Source organism: Catharus ustulatus, chromosome 2 (assembly GCF_009819885.2).
Source record: "Catharus ustulatus isolate bCatUst1 chromosome 2, bCatUst1.pri.v2, whole genome shotgun sequence".
Taxonomy (NCBI): Eukaryota; Metazoa; Chordata; class Aves; order Passeriformes; family Turdidae; genus Catharus; species Catharus ustulatus.
The window spans coordinates 64,283,075-64,304,850 of record NC_046222.1 but is presented as its reverse complement, the minus strand read 5'-3'; the positions used below and the strand labels follow the sequence as shown (position 1 = coordinate 64,304,850).

At 34.7% G+C, this 21,776-nt stretch overlaps 1 protein-coding gene across 5 annotated transcripts in view; it reads right to left on the bottom strand.

Annotated features, from left to right (window-relative positions):
- Window positions 1-673: 673 nt before the first annotated feature.
- The window catches only part of PCDH17 (protocadherin 17), an 89,986-nt gene continuing 68,883 nt past the window's right edge, over window positions 674-21,776 (bottom strand). For 4 of the 5 annotated variants that reach the window (XM_033086793.2, XM_033086814.2, XM_033086800.2 and 1 more), the window contains exons 5-6: window positions 12,753-12,827; window positions 674-5,234 (exon numbers count right to left, since the gene is read on the bottom strand). In XM_033086793.2, the coding sequence (XP_032942684.1) occupies window positions 4,552-5,234; window positions 12,753-12,827 (758 nt within the window). In that variant the 3' untranslated portion in view covers window positions 674-4,551. Of the gene's footprint in view, window positions 5,235-12,752; window positions 12,845-21,776 lie in introns of all 5 variants that reach the window. The other variant, XM_033086818.2, reaches the window with a different exon arrangement.

Below are 21,776 nucleotides of genomic sequence, written 5' to 3'. Positions count from 1 at the left end.
AGAGGGGCACACATTCTGAGGGATTGATCATAATGCTCAAATACATCAAAACCCAACCAAACAAAAGAGGTTAATGAAAGTGTTAGGTTATAGCAACAAACTCAAAAAAAAAGACATAGGACTTAGTAGTATTTTTCCCAGAAATTTGTTACATTGCTTACAGCAACATGAATAAAATTACTCTTAAGAAAGACACAATAAAAAAAGTTAAAAAGCAAAAACCAATTCCTCGCGTTCTTCAGGTTGTCCTTCTCCACTTGTATACTCAAGCAGTGTTTTGATCTTTCCTGCTAGGCTGACAGTCTGCAAGAACTTACAGCCCCACCCCATTTATACTGAATTCACACCAGTACTAAACCAAAATATCCTTTATCCAGTTCCATATTTCTGTGAGCAAATAACAGCCGTAGGAATTCAGTGCATCAGCTGCTTAAAAGATAAACCTACCCAGCTTGATGAAAACTCTTCTCCACTTTCCTGTTGAGAGAAAACGGTTACACATTTCTAATAAATGAAGCAGGAACTGTCATTTTTTTGGCAAACTGATAACTAGCTGTAACAGCCGCATTGCCACAAGTTGCTTTTCCAAAGTAATTACCATCAGGCTCCCTGCGGTATGCAGTGTTTAACACATTTCTTCTGTGTTAATGAATGCAAAAGCAGGCAACGCCACTATTAGTAATCGCTTTTTATTCGTAGTCCTCATTTTCCAGATAGGTCACATTAAACACAGCCATTAAACAATAGCGGTTGAGAAAATCCATACAATGTATGCTGCTTTTGTTTGGTTTTTTGTGTCATTCACCAGTCATTGGTGCAACTTTGAGCCATATGGGGAGACAGGGGCTGATAAATGAGAATGCCAACCTGTATCACAATTGGGCCAGAGAAGTCAAAACCTTAATCAGATTTCATTCAATTACACTTCAAGTCAACAAATCTTGATAGCCAAAACTCCCATTTAAATTAATGCAATAATAACTGCTGCCTGATGTCAAAAGAAAGCAATTAAACAATAATGAGTGAGTGTATGTTATGCTAAGCTTCAGACTCCTCCTTGACCTCAGCAGTTTCCCTTCCATTTGACAGCAAGCAACATGAAAGCTTGTTTGAATGGTGTATCTTGCTCCACTATGATCAAAGTTTGACTTCCAGTGGTAACTTGGATTGAGAAACCTCTATTCTCAAGTGGTAAATCACAATTCAGGAGAATCTGTTTCTTCATAAATATGCCAATCAATTTAAAAAAAGGGGGAAAAAGAAAGGTCTGATTTTGAGTTCTGATTTGATTGGCCAATTGTATAAGGAACTCCCAGTTGCTGACTTTTTTTAATTAAAAAAAGATACAGAATGCTTTATTCACTATTCACAGTGTACAGTACAAATTTATTAGTTGCTCTACTTGCCTCCCTTAATTCCAACTTTCCTTTTGTAATCTTGTGACAGATATTTCCTTCCACTCTTATAAAGCATGTGTGTAAAAAATGAGGGAAATAACTCATAAACTGTATCTTTCATTGCTGCCTCTTTCTCCAATGATGATAGTAGAGATACTATGGAGAAAAAACTAAATTCTTTTGTATGCATACGTCCTTCACACACAATCATGTTAATTTTGACTGAACCAGCAAAACTCACACTGTATAAGCTCTGCTGGTTTATTGGTTCATTATGAATCCATTTTAAATTGTGAAATACATTTTTAACCTGGGATAATCATGTACTGGGAAGCAGTATGCCAGAGTTCTACAAGGCAGTTGAAAGACAAATTAAATAAAAGCAAGATTTCCTAAACTCTTCTATAAAGCTGTGAGTCATGAATTCTGAATAACCTCAGAGTGGTAAATAAATAATCACTACTAAATACAGATAATGTGTTAAACAGCTAAAGCTAGTAAATCACTAGTGACAGAGAGCCTTAAGGTAAATTCCTCTTACATTGGCACAGCCCTTTCTCAGAATGTTGTGGTTTTATGTCTTCAGAAACATACAATGAATTGTACAATTGGTTACTCAGTGTTAAAATCATTTATAAAATACACAAATCTCCATCACTTGACTGCGTTTACATACTGGCTTAGATTTTGCTGAATAATGGATCTCACTGGCAGAGCTAAAGACTTGGTGCACAGACACTGAAGTGATGGGCACCACAGAAATACGTAGAAAAGACTGATCAAACAATAAGAATCCTCTCCACTATGGAATTTCAAGCTATCAAGCTATCAAGCAAAACCAATCTTGGGTCTCCTGGCCAAAAAAAAAAAAAAAAAATTATATAACACAGACAACACCACGTTTTAGATACATAAATTGTCCAAAACATGGAGAGTAGCTTGTTAAGACATGTACAAGATCCTTCCTTTTCTGTGTAATTGTAGACATTTTTTAACAGGTGTTTAAAGCAACTTGTGAGAATTGGTGTCTCCCAGAGACAATTAATTGTAGGACTGACTAGCTAAAATCACCATTTAAATGCAATCCCCAAACCAAAATAGGCTGTTGGGTCAACTTTTCTTCTTGAACTGATAAAAAAAAATATGGCTTGTGGTCTTTCAGATTGCCAACCCCTTTTATAAATTTAAATTTAAGAAATCAAATACATTTTTAAACAATGTGCCATATTGGTATTTCCAGCAGAGTATCTGAAGTATATAAGGGACAAATCCTGAGCTAAACATTTTGTTCTGCTTCTTCTTGTACTGTGGAAGTTCATTTGTTTTTTTCTAAGTTTCATCTGAAAGTAATTTTGAATTTTTCAAATGCAATAAAAGCATTCTTAGTAAACAATAATAAAAAGTAGAAGCTATATCTGAAGTTATTCTAAGTTATTCTGCAAATATTATGCAGATGAAGTGAAAACCTGGCTAAAAACACCCCCCAGAATAAGCAGTATTTATCTAGAACTGCAGTAAGCTATTGTGCATTCTGAAGAATTAAATAAAATACTGCTCATGCTACACTGGCACTGACATATTTTTCAGCTGTATAAACTTAATACCAAGACTTTTTAAATGGTGGCATCTCTGAAGAATTCAATCAAATGTCCTACATTGAGCAGGCTGGTTGAATGTGTTGAGAAGAAAATCAAAACCCAAGGGGGTTCCAGATGTTGATTCAAGTGTAATTTTTGTTTTTAAACATGGGTCTGCAGTAAAAGTTTCGACAAGGACTTGCACATAACCATGACTGATGGATGTATTTGTTCAGTTAGCTCCATCAGTTGACTCAAACATATTTTGAACAGATTATGTACTGCAGTACTTCGTAGACCATACATTAAACAAGAGACTTTGCTCTGAGGCGCTGCTTCCCATATTCCATGGGGAAAAGGAAGCAGGAAAAAACAAAACTCATAGAGTTCGACAGCTACTGAGGCAACACTTGCCATTTACAATATAAGCCCAAATATTTTTGCAACACAACTATATATTAATTTAATAAAATACACAATATAGCTCTTATACACTCAACAATTTGGCTCATATGCACTGAATCTGCAATAAATCAATAAAAATATGTCATTTGATGTAAACACACTGAATCTTCTTACATTTGCACATTTAAATGACCATGTGATTTTTGTGGATGTCTGACAATTTCACTTTCCTGAGCTATTTTAGTGTCCACAAATGAATAAAAAAGTGTTAATAATGTTAATTTATTTTCTGTATTACCCTTAAGGTAACTGGGTTTTTTTTCCCAAACTTTATTTAACTTTCTTTACAGCTTTTTTTTTAACTTATCAGTAACTATTTATAGCTTTGTTGGACACTAAAATGCTAAATAGATATTAAAACTTTTTTTTTTTTTTTTTTCATTTTATCAAGTGAATTAGTTTATGTGTGCGCAGGACAAGATGGACTATATCATTTTACATTTAACCTTAATATGATATGTAGTGTTTCATTAATGATGAGAATATGTTTTCTTGAAAAATGATCTGGAATGGTTCTTTTTGTTTTGTTGTTCTTTTTTTTTTTTCTTTTTTTGTATTTGTGGCAGATAACTTTGTACATAAATGTTTACCACAAATGAATGTTAATGTTTGGCGTCGCTTGGACTACTACAAGAACTCTTTATAGGACTTTCAGTAGAAGCCTGTGGTGACTGCTGGAAATTCACCACAGATCAGCATTATTCAACCCTGTTTTTCTTGGGGTTTATACGTAAACAGTAAAGTCAGCATCAGCTATTGAGGACAGTCTTAAAGTATCAGACGTATTTCCATTCCATCTTTCTCACACCTTCCTATCAGATTGTCAAAATGTCACTGTCTTTCCTTCTTTCATCTTGTTCTTGGTGTACTTGACTCTGTCCTAATGAAAGTTTGGCCAAAATGAAACCAGTGTTATCTGTCAAAAAGAAAGAGCAGTGAAAAGAACATACTTGTGGGCACTTCAGATGTTCACTAAAAGCCTTAAAGCAGCATTGGTCTTCCTTCATTCCTGTAATTCTGTTACAACCAGGAAATCTATTTATTTATTTATTTATTTACTTTCAATCAGCAGAAGAGGAAATGCAACTGCCAGCCTGTCCTTATTTTCCCCCTCACTTTCTGATGGCCACAGGGTCGCTTCCCCGACAGTCCTGCAAGAGCTTGTCTATTTCTCTCACAACTTCCTCGGCATCCACCGACTCCCTGCCTAGATCCCGGGCTGAACGGTCTAACTGCTCCAGAACAGAGTCCATCTCACTCGAGTCTCGGCTCACTCGGGAGTGCACGTCTGCAAAGGCCCTAGCCATCTGATCTGATGCAATGAAGGAAGCGTCCTTTGACTGTTTACTGGGCGATAGATACTGACTGTCAGTTGACAAGTACTGGCTGCTTGGTTCAGCCAAGGCTCCTGATTTCACTTCACAACCATCCAGTGGTCCTTTTGTTGAGGTGCAAGGCTCAATGCATGTCTTGGTTGGGCTGCTCGATGCTGAGGGAACCTCCTGAAGCAGAGGACTCAGGGCACGTTTGGCTTTTAAGTAAGGTTTAACATTGGCAATGAGAATAGTGTGCTCTCTCTTGTCTTTCCCAAATGTACAAAAAGTCTTTTTCCCAGTGGGATTCACAGTTTCATATGTCTCAGTCTCAACGTTAGCTTCAACTGTGGGTACAAAGACATTTGTGCGATAATCTGCATTCTCAGCCTGACTGGCTGCAGGGAACTGTGGCATCCAACACCTGTCAGAATGACCAAGCACTCTGCATTCATCTGTGCAGTTAACACATTCTTCTTGTTCTGCAAAACAAAGGAGAAAAAGAAAAAAACTCTAATTATAAATGGATTTATTTAGGCTAATGGATAGGCTATGATCATCATGTGATGGGCTTACTTGACATCTGGTTTCTTAATTATGGAGAAAAAGAAGAAGCTATAATTAAAATATTTCAGAAGGTTTGCATAAACCTGTTAGTTGAGACAATAGATTTATTTAACTCTGTTCTTCACATATTAAAGCATTCACACAGCCCAATGAAAGTATAAAGAGGTCATTAGAGACTCATTCTCAGTGGAATTGAGCTTCATCTGTAAACTAATCTGCTGTAGAAATCTTTTAGGCTTTGTTCTGTAAAACTCATACTAGAAAAGAGTGAACAGTACTTAGGGAACTCAAAAGGAATTATAAGGATTAATTTTTCAAATCAAATAACTGAGCAGTAACTGCCTTTCTGGAAATACAAACACTTCATAAAAAATCAGCAAGCTGGTTTTTCTTTTTTTGTCACCTCCATTTCATTTGTAATTGTTACGTTTTGTGACAGTCACAAAATAAAAAGGTTTTCTTAAAAGCCTACTTTTCCTGCTGAGAACAGAGAACTAGAATCTTCCATCAGTGTGCATTAAATATAAGCTTGTCAAAAAGTGCATATTGCAATTTTATTAGACATGAGTATGGATCATATAATCAGTTTTCCCCTTTTCTGTTTTGATGCAACTAAGTGAAAATGGATTTGCTCAATACATACAATTTGGAAGAATGACAAATGGTGACACACTATTTGAACTGATGATGTTTTCAGATAGGATTTCTATATCCTTATTTCTTTCAAAGAATATAGTTAAATGAGATTCCTTTGCTACACTTTTAGAAAATATGTTTTGGTACTTCCTGTTCTACAATTCAAAGAAAACTTTCTGTTTTATAACCCTTGGCTTATGTGTCATTTATATTAAAAATGTTACATTTGGGCCAATATTTACTGTCTTATAATTGTACTTACAACTCTAACCAAAGAATCAGAAAAAAGAAAAATCATAAATAGAATAAAACCTTTTATTATCTCTAGGTTTCGTTAACTATACATTGATCTTTAGCTATTAATAATTTCTCTTTCAAAAAATGAGCAGATGAGTTCAATATTCATTTTTTAAATTACATAATTTAGTATTTTAAAAATATATGGAATTCCAGTTAGACAAAAAAACCTGTTAGAATGCCTTTAAATATAAGGATGAAACACACAGAGACATGCAGAACAAGTCTTCAGAAAAGCAGAACAAACATGTTGACCCAAAGATAGGGAGAATTTAAGCAATCATTATCATTCCAAATTAGAAAATAAATTCCTAGTAATCTTATATCACTACCTGATTAATGGATGATTGCACTGCAGAAACATGAGAAAAGAAACACCAAAGGTGTTCTATGAGAATCCGAGAGTGTAAACAGTTTTTCACATTTCTGAAAAGATATGAATAATTGGAACTTAAACTAAGATTGTATTATGTCACAGTGATGTTAAACTGGGATAATTTGCTCTGAACTGATACTTGTTAATGATACAGTTGTGTGAAAAAGTGTCATTCTGTATATGCGCTCCCTTCCTTGAAGACTTTAAAATCTAAGACTGGTATAAACCCTGAAAAAATACCAAAAGCAAGAGAGAATTAGATATGGGGACAGCAGAGCAAAGTGATTGTTGAGGAAAAGGATGTAACATAAAGGCTTTAAACATAAAATTTATAGAGATGAGTATTTGGTAAAATTCTGGAACGGATCTTCCTGGAAGATGTAGCAAAACATACAAAACATATGGAAGATGAGGAGGTGATTAGACACAGATAAGAATGCTTCATTGAGGACAGTTTGTGTCTGACTAATCTGGTGGTTTTCTACAATGGAGTGAATGCATCAGTGGACAAGGCAAAGTCTTTTGTAAGGCCTTTGATATGGGGCGGGGCATGTGAACATCATGAAGTTCAACAAGTCCAAGTGCAAGGTCCTGCACCCAGGTTGGAGAAGTCAAGTATCAATACAGAATGGAGGATGGACAGATTGAGAGCAGACCTGTTGAGAAGGATTGGGGATATTGGTGGATGAAAAGTTGGATATGAGCCAGCAGTGTGTGCTCACAGCCCAGACAGCTGATTATGTCCTGGGCTGTATAAACTGAAAGCAAGCAGATTTAGATTGTACATGAGGTAGAAGCTCTTTGATATGAGAGTAGTGAGGCACTGGAACAGATTTCCCAGAGAAATTGTGGATGTCCCATCACTGGAAGTTTCAAAGGTTGGACAGGATCTTGAGCAATCTGATCTAGTGATGGACGTTAGATATTTCAAAGTCCTTTCTGACCCAAACTATTCAATGATTCTATGATCTCCAAGGAAAACTAATCCACACACTGGTTTTAGTATTCAATAAAAACTAAAATTATCACGATGAAAAGCAGGAGTAAAATAACCCCAGCCTTAGGACTGTAACAAAGTGGTAGAACTGAAAAGATTTTAAGGAAGAAATTTAATTTTGTTTTGTTTGATTTTACTTCACTTGAATGAGATGGCATTGGTATGCATAACCACAGAGACAACATATGTGTGGCAATTGCTTAATGAAATGGGAGCAATACAAATGAAGGACATAGCTATACACCTCATTCCACCCATTAGTTCACCTCCACTAAAGTTCTCTGGAGCTTCTACAGCATCAAACAGCTGCTGCTTTAAAACATCCAAGAGAAACTGCTACTCTCTATCTCTCTCTAAATAACATAAAAAAATTTTAAAAATCCCCAAAGAACCAGACCATCACCTCCTCCAAAAAAAAAAAAAAACTTGCCCAGAAACATAAAACTCCAGAAAATAAAACCAAATCAATATATTTTTAAAAACACCCTCTTCCTGATCCTTCAGCATAGATTTGTGGCAAGCTCAGCCTCTAACATTAAAAGCGAAGTTACAGAGATAGAAGAAACAGGTGTTTTCTTCAGGATTTTTGCTAACAATATCTGAAGTTACTTTTTTCTTGTGTGAAATTCATGACAATTCTGAGTAAAATCTTTCTGGTACTTAAAAAGTTTACCTAAACAGCTAATCAGCTTTCCAACTAACTCTTCTATTGTAAACTTAACTATTCTTTGTATGGATATTTGTAAGCAATTTTGTTGCTTTATAAAAAAAGACAAAAATAAAATCCTGCTGCATGTTAGGCACCATAAAATGCTCAGAATTGCACAATCAATGGACCAGTGCTTTTCTCTGCTGCTCTCTTTTCAATTACTCTATCAAAGCAAGATCCCTCTTTCCAAACACTACAGTCTATTTGATTATACCACAAAAAGGCCATCTGTAGAAGGAAAACTCTTTCTGTCTTTCAGGTTCTATATTATATTATCTTAAAATACTTTAAATAAATATTCATATTTATATATAATTCTCTGCTATGTACACTGACAACACACACACAGATATATATATGAAATATAGAACTAGGAAATTCTATTTTGACAATTACTCTTTTTCTAAAACTCGACTAAACTGTATTTCTTTAAAAAGAAATATTCCCTGAACTAAGATTGAAATGAACGAGCTCAGATGAAAGGTAAAGATCAGAGAAGTTCTCAGTCACTGGAAATAAGTACTGTAAACTTATTCAGTACTGTGCCAAAAACTATGCTTTGAGATTTTCAACACTCATTAGGTTAATTTATAACAAACAAGTTATGTTTGAAGATTCATATTTTTAGCTCTCACACAGTGCATACACATACACTGCTATGAGGAGGGGCCTTACACAGCGTTTATATTATTTGTTACTGCCAACAAAAATACAAAGTTAGCTGGAAATCCGTTAGTAAAAGATGTATAGCATATATATGTTACGTATATATTTCATGCTCCATCTTCTTTCCCCTTCTCATTTCTTATATTTGTTAAAGCGATTTTAATACTTTCATTCCTACTCACTGTATCAACTAACTTTCCATTTCTGCTCCCTGGGCATGGTAGAAGTGACTGAACTAAATATGAAGCCAAAAAACCCCACGGAATGACCTTGAATTGAAACCCACCTGCATTGCATGAGCTTTGGTGCTCTAGCCCTGAAAATCCCTTTCTTTTCATTTCACTATTTTATGTCACATCATAGGGAATGGATTTTGAGTATTGATTATCATACATTATAAGGTGCTTGTCTCACCATTACCCTGTAATTTTGACTGCTACAGCTAGCACACAGAGAAGAAAATCAAACAGGGATTTTTGTACTAGTAGCAGAAACTACAAACACAAAGTAAATTATCACCACCAAGGGCCAAATTAGTACATATGAGAAAATAGAATAAATTTAAAGGTAAATATATAAATATATGTATGTAAAATAGGTTGTATGCTGTGCTGTACAGCAAGATGCGCTGGTAGAGTGATACGCACCATCGGTCTTTATCTCTGTGCTTGTCTCCCTCCTGTTGAAAATAAACCCTTAACAGTGCATGTGTGTACAATAAACAGAAGCAGTCTAGAGGTTTTCCTAATTCTCTGGAGCTTTAAGGGTAAACAGTCAGAAGTGCTTTATGCACCTAGGGGAGAACATACACTAAAATAGAACTGCTAAATTATCAGTCGTAGAAAGAAAAGGAAGCAAGATATCTGTAAACAACAGTCGCCTAGATAGGAAACGTATTCTGGATAGAAATTTAAAGATCGTGTAGGATGAAAGTTATATTGGCAATACATAAAATGTAATGCAAGGTATGTATTTTGGCACAGCAGAAGACATATATTGCATATTTTATTCCATTACCAGAGGAGTTATATTTAACATCTGCCTTCCATAGCAAGCTAAAAGAAAATGATTCTTTATTCTTATATCTACAATTTCCTACACTTTCTTTATAAATATTGTGAACAGAATTTAATTACGGGTAATGATTTCACACGAAGTATATTGCACTATAAAGTTAATTAATTAATGCTTTAGATAGCTGGCTCTTTCAATGGCTAAAACAGATATCTTATTTTTACTCACTAATTATACAAAATTTGCATAATGATAACAAAGATGAAGCTAAAAAAATTATCATTTTTTAAAATACTACTCCTATGGAAAAATCAAGTAAATAAATACAATGTTTTCTGCAACTTAACTGGTCCCTAATTATTTAAATTATACATACATACAAAGCAGAAAAACAAATGGAAGGTAAACATCAGCATGCAAATATTTCCAAGAAATATTTTATGTACTATACTTACAGGATGAAGAACACTATAGTCTGTATTGAAGTACTCCATACAACTTAATACTAAATGTCAAGATTCCCACATATGGGAAATCAGACTATAAATATATCTATAAACACATATACATATATGCTTTTATATATATATTTAAGTAAATAAATGCGTCTACATATATTTAAATCCTAATTACTCCTATACACAGGCCTGGATATATAAATAGACATAGACTTAGACCTACAGTTAGATCTATGCCATCCTAATCCTCATAACACATTATTTTGTCAAATTTTATTTGGAGTTAAACAAGGCAGAGAGAGTTCAGATCACTATAATTTATAAGATTTGAACTGATAGTCATTCAAGTGCATTCTTTCTTAAGAACTTTTTACTTACAAAATATTTTAAAATGTAGGTTTTTATTGCCATTTGTTCATTGATAAAGACTAAAAAAGAAAACAGCTAGGTAAGTACATGAATAAAACTAAATATTTTAAAATACCAGTAACTTTTGTTATTTTTAATTGTCTTAGAAAAGCCTATCTTTCAGAGAGCATTTTTATTCCTTCAACGGGGGAAGTCTAGTTTTTACTATTGCATGAACACCTTCTATTAACGGACTATTTTTTAAATTCCATTCCATAAATGTGGAAGCTAAAAATAAACTTTAATTGTCAAGGATGCTTCATAGGTTGGTTCTGTTGATTCTGACTGGAATGGCTATCAACTAAAAAACTAAACTAGAGGACCAATTTCAAAATATATGTTGCCTTCTTTTCGAAAGTGAATAGTAAAGCACGTCTTTGATGACGCTTTTTTCACATGACAAAGATCTGTCTATAAATGCATACATGGAGTTCACACTGACTTGTGAACTTGATGTTGTGAATTTGTGTTCATTATTGAAAATATTTTCGTTTCGAATTTACTCAGTTATGAAACAAAGTGTGAAATTCTCTGCAGTGTGTATTTCTCTGGTCTAACCACAAACACAGTGTTCTTTATTCTGAGGGTGGTGAGGCACTAGAATGGATTGACTCATTCCTAGAGTGTCCAAGGCCAGGCTGGATGGGGCTCTGAGCAATTTGGTTTAGTGGAAGGTGTCCCTGCCCTTGACAGGGTGATTGGAACTAGATGATCTTTAAGATCCCTTCCAATTCAAACCATTCTATGATTTTATTAAAAAAACCTCCACCAACACCAGTACTTGTTTCAGACTAATGAAATAATGTTATGCTTCATATTTTTAATACCTTAAATAGATATGAAAGATCTGTATTTTCTGTACGTATGTGTAAGCAGATGGACAATAAATGTCACATAACATCTAACAGAGAATGTAATTAACTCCGCTTTTCAGAACTTCAGTAATTCCTAAAATATGACGAGAAAAAATGGTGATGGTTTGTTGTTTTGGTTTTTTTTTTCCCCGTTGTTGTTTTGTTGTTTTCTTTTTTAGGTTTTTGTTTGTTCGTTTTGTTTTTGTCTTTGCTTTGTTTGTTTGTTTGTTTGTTTGTTTGTTTTGAGACAGGCATTTACTTTTACTAAAGAACTGGAAAAGCTATAAGTAGATATTTATTACAGGAAACAAATAATGTGTGCTTTGGCATGTCCTAAACACCGGGTCTATATGACATTTCTATTGAGAACAATCAGCTAAAGCACTACCTTGGATTGTGGTTGGATTTCTGTTTAATTACAATTGATTTTGACATAAATGAGCAGAGATAAACAAATACTTCTATACTTCTCTTGCTGTTATTAAACAGAGCTGTCTCCTATCTGATTATTTACATTGGCTTGTCTGTTTAAAGGCTCCTTTCAGTCAGGCAAAACAATTATGTAGCTCAGATTAACAAAATGACTGGCAGTAAAACGAGAGTGGACTGCCACATTTTTAAACCTCTTTGATCTCATGTTTTTCTCCTGATATTATAAATGCAAGTTTCTGAGGTCTATAATCCTTACACAGTTTCCCACAGGTGGTGTTGGATTTTTGTTCAGTTGGTTTTGTTTGCTTGTTTTGTGGACATGGAATAAAGACAATATATGTTTTATAATTGTTATGACATGAAACACTTCAAAAGCCATCAAAACATGAGGGTCTCTGGATTTAATTGTTGTTCACATTTGTCCCAGACAATAAGTATTGGAGGAATATTTCAGGATTAAAGGCAGCATTATGGAAAATTTAAAACATTTCTTACAGAAGCATGCTCTAATTAAATGCTTACAATTTAATGACAAACACATGTTTTATTTAAAAACATTATAAGAGAAAGAAAAGATTTGCGTTACCTGAAAATTTTCCATCCTCACAGCGGGCTGGTCCACAGATCCCAACAATGGGTCTTTGGCCTCTGCTTTGCTGTTCTGGAGGCAAATCAGACCTGTGAGTCACAGACAGGGATAGGCTCTGCTTCCAAAATTCACAACAATGTCAAAACGTCTGCAGCAGAAAAACAGCTTCTACCCATGGCCCAGACACAGCTCATGGACCTTGAAATTTTTCTCTACTTTTCTCAATGGTACAAGCACACAATTTTATAGTTTGCAGTGAACTGAAAATGTCTAACTAGTAAAAACTATGTCTCGTTTTTTCCTAAAAGAGGAGAAAGAAGAAAATGGACACCCAGTCTTGATTTCCAGTGTTTGCCTATAAGTTGACTGGCCCTGACTCTAATTTGCAGTGAAAAGACCATACAATTGTAATGAAACAGTAATTTTGGTCTCTTCCCCGCTCCATGTAAGAAAGTCTTCCTAGCCCAGGGCTGCAAATATACAAAGGCTAGAGAAGGCAAATTGATATATAAATATACAAAGGCTAGCTTCTCCCAGCTGAGAAGCTACTGGGAAACTTTAGGAATATGACATACTGATAGTTTTAAATTGTAAGTCTTTGTTGTAGAACCCCAAGCTGTTTCCTGAGAAAGAAGGAAAACTAAACTGTAGTCATTAACAGAAGAGAGCAGCCTCATGGATCTTTTAGAAAGCACATTTTTAATATAGCACATTATCATTCTTGATTAAGGCAGTGCCAAAGATACTACAGTGATACTGTTTCAGCACTAGCATGTACAAAAGCAATGACTCTTCAATCTGAAACCCAACTGAATTTGTGTAATCATTTGCACAATTTGCATGATATTCACATTCTTTTTAATAACTTTATTGTGAGCTAGTCATAATTATAGTATCAATGATTTCCATATCTAATCTGCAGCATTTAGTAGGTGGTGCATACCGTAGTGTGGCAATGTTTATAATCTAGTCATTAACAAGGACCATTGTGTGCTCGTCTATACAAATATTAACAGATTGTATAGTTATAGACAAAAGGTAACAGCTGATTATGACAAACAAAAGCAATGAATGCGAAGAAAAGACAACATTAATGAAAATATAATCAAGCTGCTGACATTTCCTAAAAATACCAATATAAAAGCTCCATAATTTAAAGGAGCTGTCTCCATCTGTCAGACCATCAAGCCACCAGCGATGAGCTATATGTTACACCACTGAACCTTCCTTACCAGTTGCCAATTATCTCAGTGTACAAATCTTTAATTAGAAGGTATCAAGCTTTTCACTTTGCAAGCTTGCCTCAGATTTGGATATGACAACTTGTTTACAAGTCAGTTATTGACTGAGGAGGGTGTCATTAAGGAGAGAGACATGACAGGTTTCTGAAGAAATCTCTATGTCCTTTGGATATATGTTTACATCCTGACTGTAGGTAGACGCTATTGAATGGAAGTCTGTCTGCCTCTGTGTAGGAGCCTGGTTTTGTCCAAAACAAAATCAATGCAGTAATGCTCTTCAAATGCTACCTGTTTTCCTTTTCAAAATCTCATAAAAATAATTACAAAGGCTGCATGGATGCTGAACCATTCACAATCGGACCACTTTGGTAAAAGACTATTTTCCTCCACATTCCTGCCAGTATGCCTGGTTTTACATTCAAAATCTCCTTTAACAGCCATAATGAGACCATGTCAGTTTTATACTGATAGATGGAAAACCCTACTGGGTATCATCTTCTGCTTCAAAAGGTTGATGCCATAAGCAGACAGTTTCATGGAAGGTTTACAATGCATCTGACAGAATAGGAAGAAGAATACTTATCATGATGTTGCTCTCAAAAAAAAAAAAACTTTAGTTTGTCTAGACATCTTAAGGAGCTCTCGGACACAGACATGCAGAATTATCTCCTTATAAAAGAAAGAAATTTTTAAGAGTTTCATGTAGTCTTACCCATGCTAAATAACATATTCATTATCATATGGTTAGAGGGACCTTTAGACCATTATTTAGGAGGTTGCTGGTGAGTTGTTACTAACTTCGAAAGAGATCTGCAGAATGGTATTACTCTTGTGTCACTTCATGAAGAACCCACATTCTCTTAGCAATTTATGTTTCATAATACTACTTAACTTTCTGCCTGGATAGTGCCCCAATTAGATCAATCAGAAAGGCAAATTAAGGATGTCTTTTTCAAATCTGACTCTCTAAATATAACCAGTTTGGCAAAGAGAATTATACATGTAAACAGATTCAATACTGCATTTTCAGATTCTCCATGAACAGTGGATTAATTTCTGAAAGACACTTACTGAAGATACCTTCAGAATATTCCTATCTTCCTTTTCCCAGATCCTTCATCAAGAACTATAAATTACATATCACCTTCTTATATTTCAAGGATTGAGGAGATTATAGATATTAACACCACTAATACAGAAAAATCTCTCCTACTCTTTTATGTAGTAGGACTACATAAAACTAAGACTCACCTTTTTACTTGTCATATTTTCATTTGTTATAGCTTTAATTTCTGAACTGATGTCAGAATACTTTGATGTGACAAAATATAGCTTTAAGAAAAATTGTCAATTTGGGGAACTATTTTCAATGTTGTCATTATGCATTCTTTGTTTTCAATATTATCTTCACTTTTTAAGCCTGGTAACTATTGGAAGCTGTTTTTCTGGTGTCTAGCAACCTCTAATCTGAGCCCTGTTGTTATAAAAAGTGTATTTTAGTCTTGGAGATAGACTTAAAAGCTAATTACAAATATCATTGCTAAGTATGATGCAGTCAGGGTAATTTTTGTTAGCTGTGCCCTCAGCATACTTATCTGAACACCCTACAAAGGAAATCAGCAGTGACGCATTCGAGAAGTAAAACACTGTTCTGGTAAAACAAGTAAAAGATGTGGCTGCTAAATTTAAAGCTGCAGAAGGATTCAGAATAAGCCAGTTAACATCAATCTACTAACATCCTTTAAGAAAATCTTTACTCTGTAGAGATGATGAAGATACTACACCCCTAGAAATGGGGAAGAAATGTTATAAAATGTTATAAAATGCATATCTATTCCAGATATGGATCATTGTCAACTTTCTCAGGGTGTTTAAAGCAATCCTTTAATTTACTGAAACTTATCACTATAGTATTCACTTGATTTAGAGGTTCATGTATGCTTTACAATATGAGTTGATTTTAATGGGTTCCCCGCCTCCCAGGTTTATTATTGTATTAGAAAAACAAAAGGCAAGAGATCTGTACAGTTATTATTAGCTTGAATTCTGAGTATCACAGATAATTGAAAGCAGAGAAATCTAAGCCCCAATATCTACTGAATGGTTCTTCAAAAACAGCCTCTGGGTTTCCAAATAAAAATGTAGCTTTGCTTTGTTTTTCTTTAAGAAGAAGAATTGTTTTAATTCCCAAGGAGACAAAAATAAAGCACCATACCTGAAAGTAAGGCTCAGCCTGACCTTGAACAAATTCTGTAAGGAATTAAGTTAAGAAAAATATGTCTTATGGGAAAAAGAATCAAACTTTTTTTTGTTGTTTTGTGTCCACCTGTTATGCAGGTGCCTGTGCTCAGGCACGGTATGTATACCATTTCTCAGATACCTAAGAAATAGTCTAGCAGAGCTCTAAACTTATTTGTAAGCTCTCAAGTGACTCTCTGCAGTTCCAGCTGAAGATGGATACAAGGCAGCTAATTTGCTACCACCAAGGGAAAATGTTATAACATAAAAACATTCCCTCCCTTAGCTTCAAAACTGTTGAGTGCCTAGGGAGCCTGACTATTTGTAGAGCTGATACTATGCATATGCTTCCCCTGTAACTGTTACATGCATACATCTGGCATCTGTCTCTGTGTTAAACAGACTTAATTGTCCTCAGTAATACTATGTAGAAACTCTCTATCCTAGATGGCTAATGTGAAAGAAATAAATGAAAGGATTGATACGAATTTTTTTTAGTTTGGTTTTGTTTTGGGGTTTTTTTGGTTTTTGTTTTTTGTTTTGCAATATTGGCAAGATACACAATGAACTCTGTACTACAGCTATAATAAAAATATTTTAGCTGTGCCTTCTGTGTAATTTCAGGTAGAGATTATGTTTTTGTCTTAGTAAGACATTTGAACTTTAGACAGTCTTTTAATCAGGTGGGGTTGTTTTAGCAGGAAGTCTTCTATTTATTCTTCTTTTATTTTTTTCCTTTCTTGGTTATTTATGACCACTCTTTTACCCACATCAGACTTCAGAGTTTTTAATCATTTTTAGACATAGCTGGACTGATTCTGAAGATATGTAATTTCTTTTTTTTTTTTTTTTTCTTTTAGGTGTTATAAGGGGGACTCTAGTACATGCTAGTACATTATTCAGATCACTGTTGCCAGCAGAATCAAGACTCAGGCAAAGCACTTGATTTCAGATTTCAATACATTTTTAAAAGATCAAAGAGCATAGAAAATCTTGTTCTTTGGTTAGACAGACCATGCAGAACAGTAATGCTCTGAAAGATGGAGGTAGCTGCAGAGAACTAATACTAAATTGAAGGCCTTTTGAAGTTACTTTAACCTTTGTGCCAATGTTCATCTTAAAATCCCCAGCAAAGTAAAAAAAAAATTGCTTTTAATTGAGAAAACACACAGAAAGGAGTTCTTCCTGTAAAAGAAGAGGGGAAAAAAAACCACCAAAAAAAGTTGTTGGTTTGACATCTGAAATTAGTCATGATAGCAAAGATGAAATATGCTCAAGGTTCTTCTTCTACTAAGAATTATTTCTTTGAGCAAGACCATAAAGTATAGACTTTCCTAATGCAACTATACCTGTCTATTTAGGACTCAGAGTAAAGCTATTCCTACAGCGGAGATCTTCTGAAGAGCCTGACTTCCTCCTACCATGTGCATTAAACCTTAGGGAGTAGGAAGAGAGGCCATAGGTTTTTCTTCCCTCCTGATAAAGCTTCATTATCATACAACAGAGGAAGCAAACCAGAGAGAACTTCCATTTAAATTCCTGTTTATGAGAGAGTTCTTGTCAGTCAAGGGACTGAATAAAAGCCCACAGGATGTAGATTCAGATGCTGAATATTAGTTTCATCAGTGACAGAGCAGGAGCTATAAAACAGAATAATTTCATTCAACAAACAGAGAAAGTAACGTAATCTAATTTTTGACAATTAAAATTAGGCTAGAATTCTAATGTCATCTCTTGAGACAATGGAGGGAGATGGATTCAGAGAGTCATTTAGAATGGCATTGAAAGGCTCCAGACCTAGAACACTTAGGTAGGTCTACCTATCTTTACATGCATGGAGTTCATGCCCTGAAGTGGTCTACCTCTGTGTTAGGGATATTTACTATCAATAGGTCAGCCTTTTCATATAAATTGAGTTAATATTTCAGCACTCAGAAAATTGTCTTTTTTTAGTCTAAGTCCCCTTTTCCACAATGTGCTCCTAATGCACATTGTCTTACTATTGGTAAGAAAATAGTCCCTTTGCAAACTAACAGCTAAGTGATACCGTGCACTTATAACTTCTAGGAAATCCACAGAATATTTGCCAGATCAATTTCATGGTACTTTTCCACTGAACTATTTTGAAGAAAAAAGCAAACAAATTTCCTTCTTCCCCTATACTGTGCTAGCATGCTTATAATAAGCTACTACTTTTTTTTTTTTTTTTTTTTTTTAACAGAATTAAGATTTGTGACAGATTGCTGCACTTTGAATGCCTTAAGGAACACATTGGTATCTGATGATCTTCACTGAGTAAAGTTGTAGCTGATCCAGACCCCTCTTGCAGCTGCAACCCTGAGTCCAAGTTCATATCAAAAGCAGGGAGTGACTTTGCTGATGTATAGATTATTCCACAATTACAAAAACAAGATATTTTATGTGGTGTGAAGTGACATTTTTTTTTTTTTTATTGCTACAGAAATGTAGCAAGAGAAATCCAGATCAGATGATCAACTCTGTCTCCAGAGCAAGCCAGCATGTTACCAACTTAACCAGAACATCATCCTGTCTCCCAAAGGAATCTGGGGGCAGAGCCAAATCTTCTGTCCAGGCATACCTTGCTTTTTGCAGCTCAGGTTCTGCTAGCTCACAGATCTAGCTGAATCCTAAACACAGCAGAGTACTGGACACCTTGCACACCTAGTGATACAGAGTAGCATATTTGGAATTCCCACCAGTCTCTGATTTATTCTCAGAAATCCAATCTCAAAATTTTTGTTTTAAAGGCTGAGTAAGACTGAACACTTTCATTCATTAAATCTGTTGCTTTCAAAATCAGCCCCAGGATTTCTTCTTTAAATAAATTCTCAGTTAAAATTTGGCATGTGCTTTTTGATTCAACATGAGGTTGGTATTTCTCAGAGTCAGATTATGAAGATAAATGACTGTCAACAACTTTGTTCATAAAATACGAGTCATGGTCCTTTGAAAAGCTGAGACACTTATTTTGCAGTTAATTTTTCTTTAAATATAATCAAATGGAAAACCAATGATGGTAATCCTGTAAGAGGATCTGCACTATCAAATGGTCTCACAAAATTTTACCACAGCTAAATTTAGGGACTGCAGCCTATTGGTCTTCTTGATATACAATTAAATTCAATTCCAGCTTGATGTTACAGACTGTCTTCAATGAGTTCATTTGCAGTTCACTGCACCTGCATTTCAAGAGGTTTCTCAGGGCCTTTACTAGACAGAGAAGTAAGGCTAATATTCAAAAGATACATTGTGATAGAGTCTTGGGATAGAATATGCCAGGGTAGATATTTTCAGGTTTAGACCATGGGGGTTTTTTGGTAGCTAACGGCTATTAAAAAGAAAATAATTATTTTTTAAAAAGTAAAAATAGTATGGGAAAATAAAAGAAAATTCTTTGGTAGGCTAAACACCGAATAAAAAGGTCTTATGTAAGTCTGATTTTCAAGACAAAAAAAAAAAAAAAAACAAAAGAGAAGAAATTATGTATTACATTTAAATGTTTATGTAAACCATCTTCCCTAAAGTTTCCTATGACTAATTCATTAGAAATTAATTTGTTTGAAATTTTTCCTTGAAAAATTAATATCTAAAGCAATATATTTATTTTGCTTACTGTGAAAATCTTTTATAAAACAATCAGCAAATGTTGTTCTGGAATGTAATTGCCTAGTAAATTTCAAAGAGGAAATCAAAGAGGGGTAAAAATACAGGATAAAACATTTCACACAGAGAGAGATATGTATATTTCAGTCACCTTTTATTTTCTGACTTTGGAGAGGAAAGTACAGCATTTTCTATAAGTTTTCAGTGTCCCAGTTAGCCTGCTCTAACTATGATGACAACATGCATCTTTGATGACATGGATGAATACATCTAAAATTCAAGGCTACCTTCTAGCAAAACTGTAATCCAGTACAGAAGGTCAATGACAACCTGCGTTTAAAGGCCAACAGTTTGGGAGTAGTAAAGCAGCATTATTTTTTTAGGATTTTTCTCTCTGCTTTGCTATCTGATTTCTGCAGGGACATGTATCTATTTGCCACACTAAATCCTGTTGTTCATCCTTTGCAAGTAACATATTCGTTATTCATTTACTAGAAGCAGACAAACAGAACTGGCTTTTTTTTTCTCAGCAGTCTCCAAAGACACAGTCAGTGCAGATCTAGCTAATCCCCTCCTACTTATTATTCAGCAATCAGTGTCTGCCAATAGGATTTGGGAATCCCTAAAGGCAATGTTTAAAGGGAAGGGTTAAATTCAGCTTGTGTAATGCCATTCTCTCTTCATGGGATAATTCATCATATTCAAGGAATCTGTTCCATGGAGGGACCTAAGGCTGCCAATTAAAATAAATTAAACTAGATGGACAGCCATCTGAGTGAAAGAGATCTCTGCCATGATCTGAAGCAACTTTATTAATGGTGAGAAGCTATGCTGGTTGAGACAGTTCTTTTAATCTGCTCCAAAGGACCTCATATTCCTTGCAGAAAGTTGCATTTGGGAGGTCTAGAGTTAAGCTCCCTGAGAAGCAAGGATATTAAGAGAAACCTGCTGGGGTACTTGATTTAACATTAAAGTGAATTTATCAGCTACTCCCAACTTTTTGAGAGACTAATTGAATTATCAAAGGCTGCAATGGGGAATGTAAAGCCTTCTGAGAACAGATTTGTAATATAGATAAAATCCTTAACTCATGCCATGTGATTATCTCAAAACGTAGAAACAGCCTGGGTGCTAAAACACACCTGAAATTAAGATTTCTTTTGCCTGACTAAAGCCTCGCTCTACCCACCAAAATTATGGGAAAAATCAAGTGTTCAGAACAGGAAAAACCACAAAATTGTTTTAAAACATCTATTCTGTGTCCCTTTTCAATGTCCTCGGGTGTGCTAGGTGGTCATTAGGGTAAGTTCTGTCCAATTTCTTGCTCAACAGTTTACTGCATAGATTTTAATCTTTCAGTTTTTAAAGGCTTTCAGAAAGAATGTACAACTTCCCTCACTTTCAGTGAGACCACACATGACTAAAATCAAAGATGAATGCATCATGTGCATGAACTTCAGCATATAATAGTCATGGAAATGCTGCTATTAGCCTAGACAATAACTTCATCTGTGAAAGTTCGACATTCCCTAAAATTTTGCAAGATAATTATCTGAATTTTTATTTTTATTTTTTCATTATGTCACTTCCATATACATATTGGCCTGGAATTGTGGAAAAGATCCTGGCAAGATAGATTAGTGGATTGGGAGTGCATTGAGTTTAAAAAGTTTAGGACCAAAGGCAATTAATTGTATCCCACTGACATTTTGCAAGAGATCACTTTCAAGTATATAAACAGTAATGTTCACAAGGATGTTGTTGGATTTATATCATAAAGACAAAGCTTTTTCTACAATGCTTGTCGAGAAATATATGACAATTACTTAATTACGCTAACAATTATAAAAATACCTATAAAAGTAGAAAAAAAGCCATGCTAATATTAAAAGTATGACTAAAGCTTTCAAGACTTGCA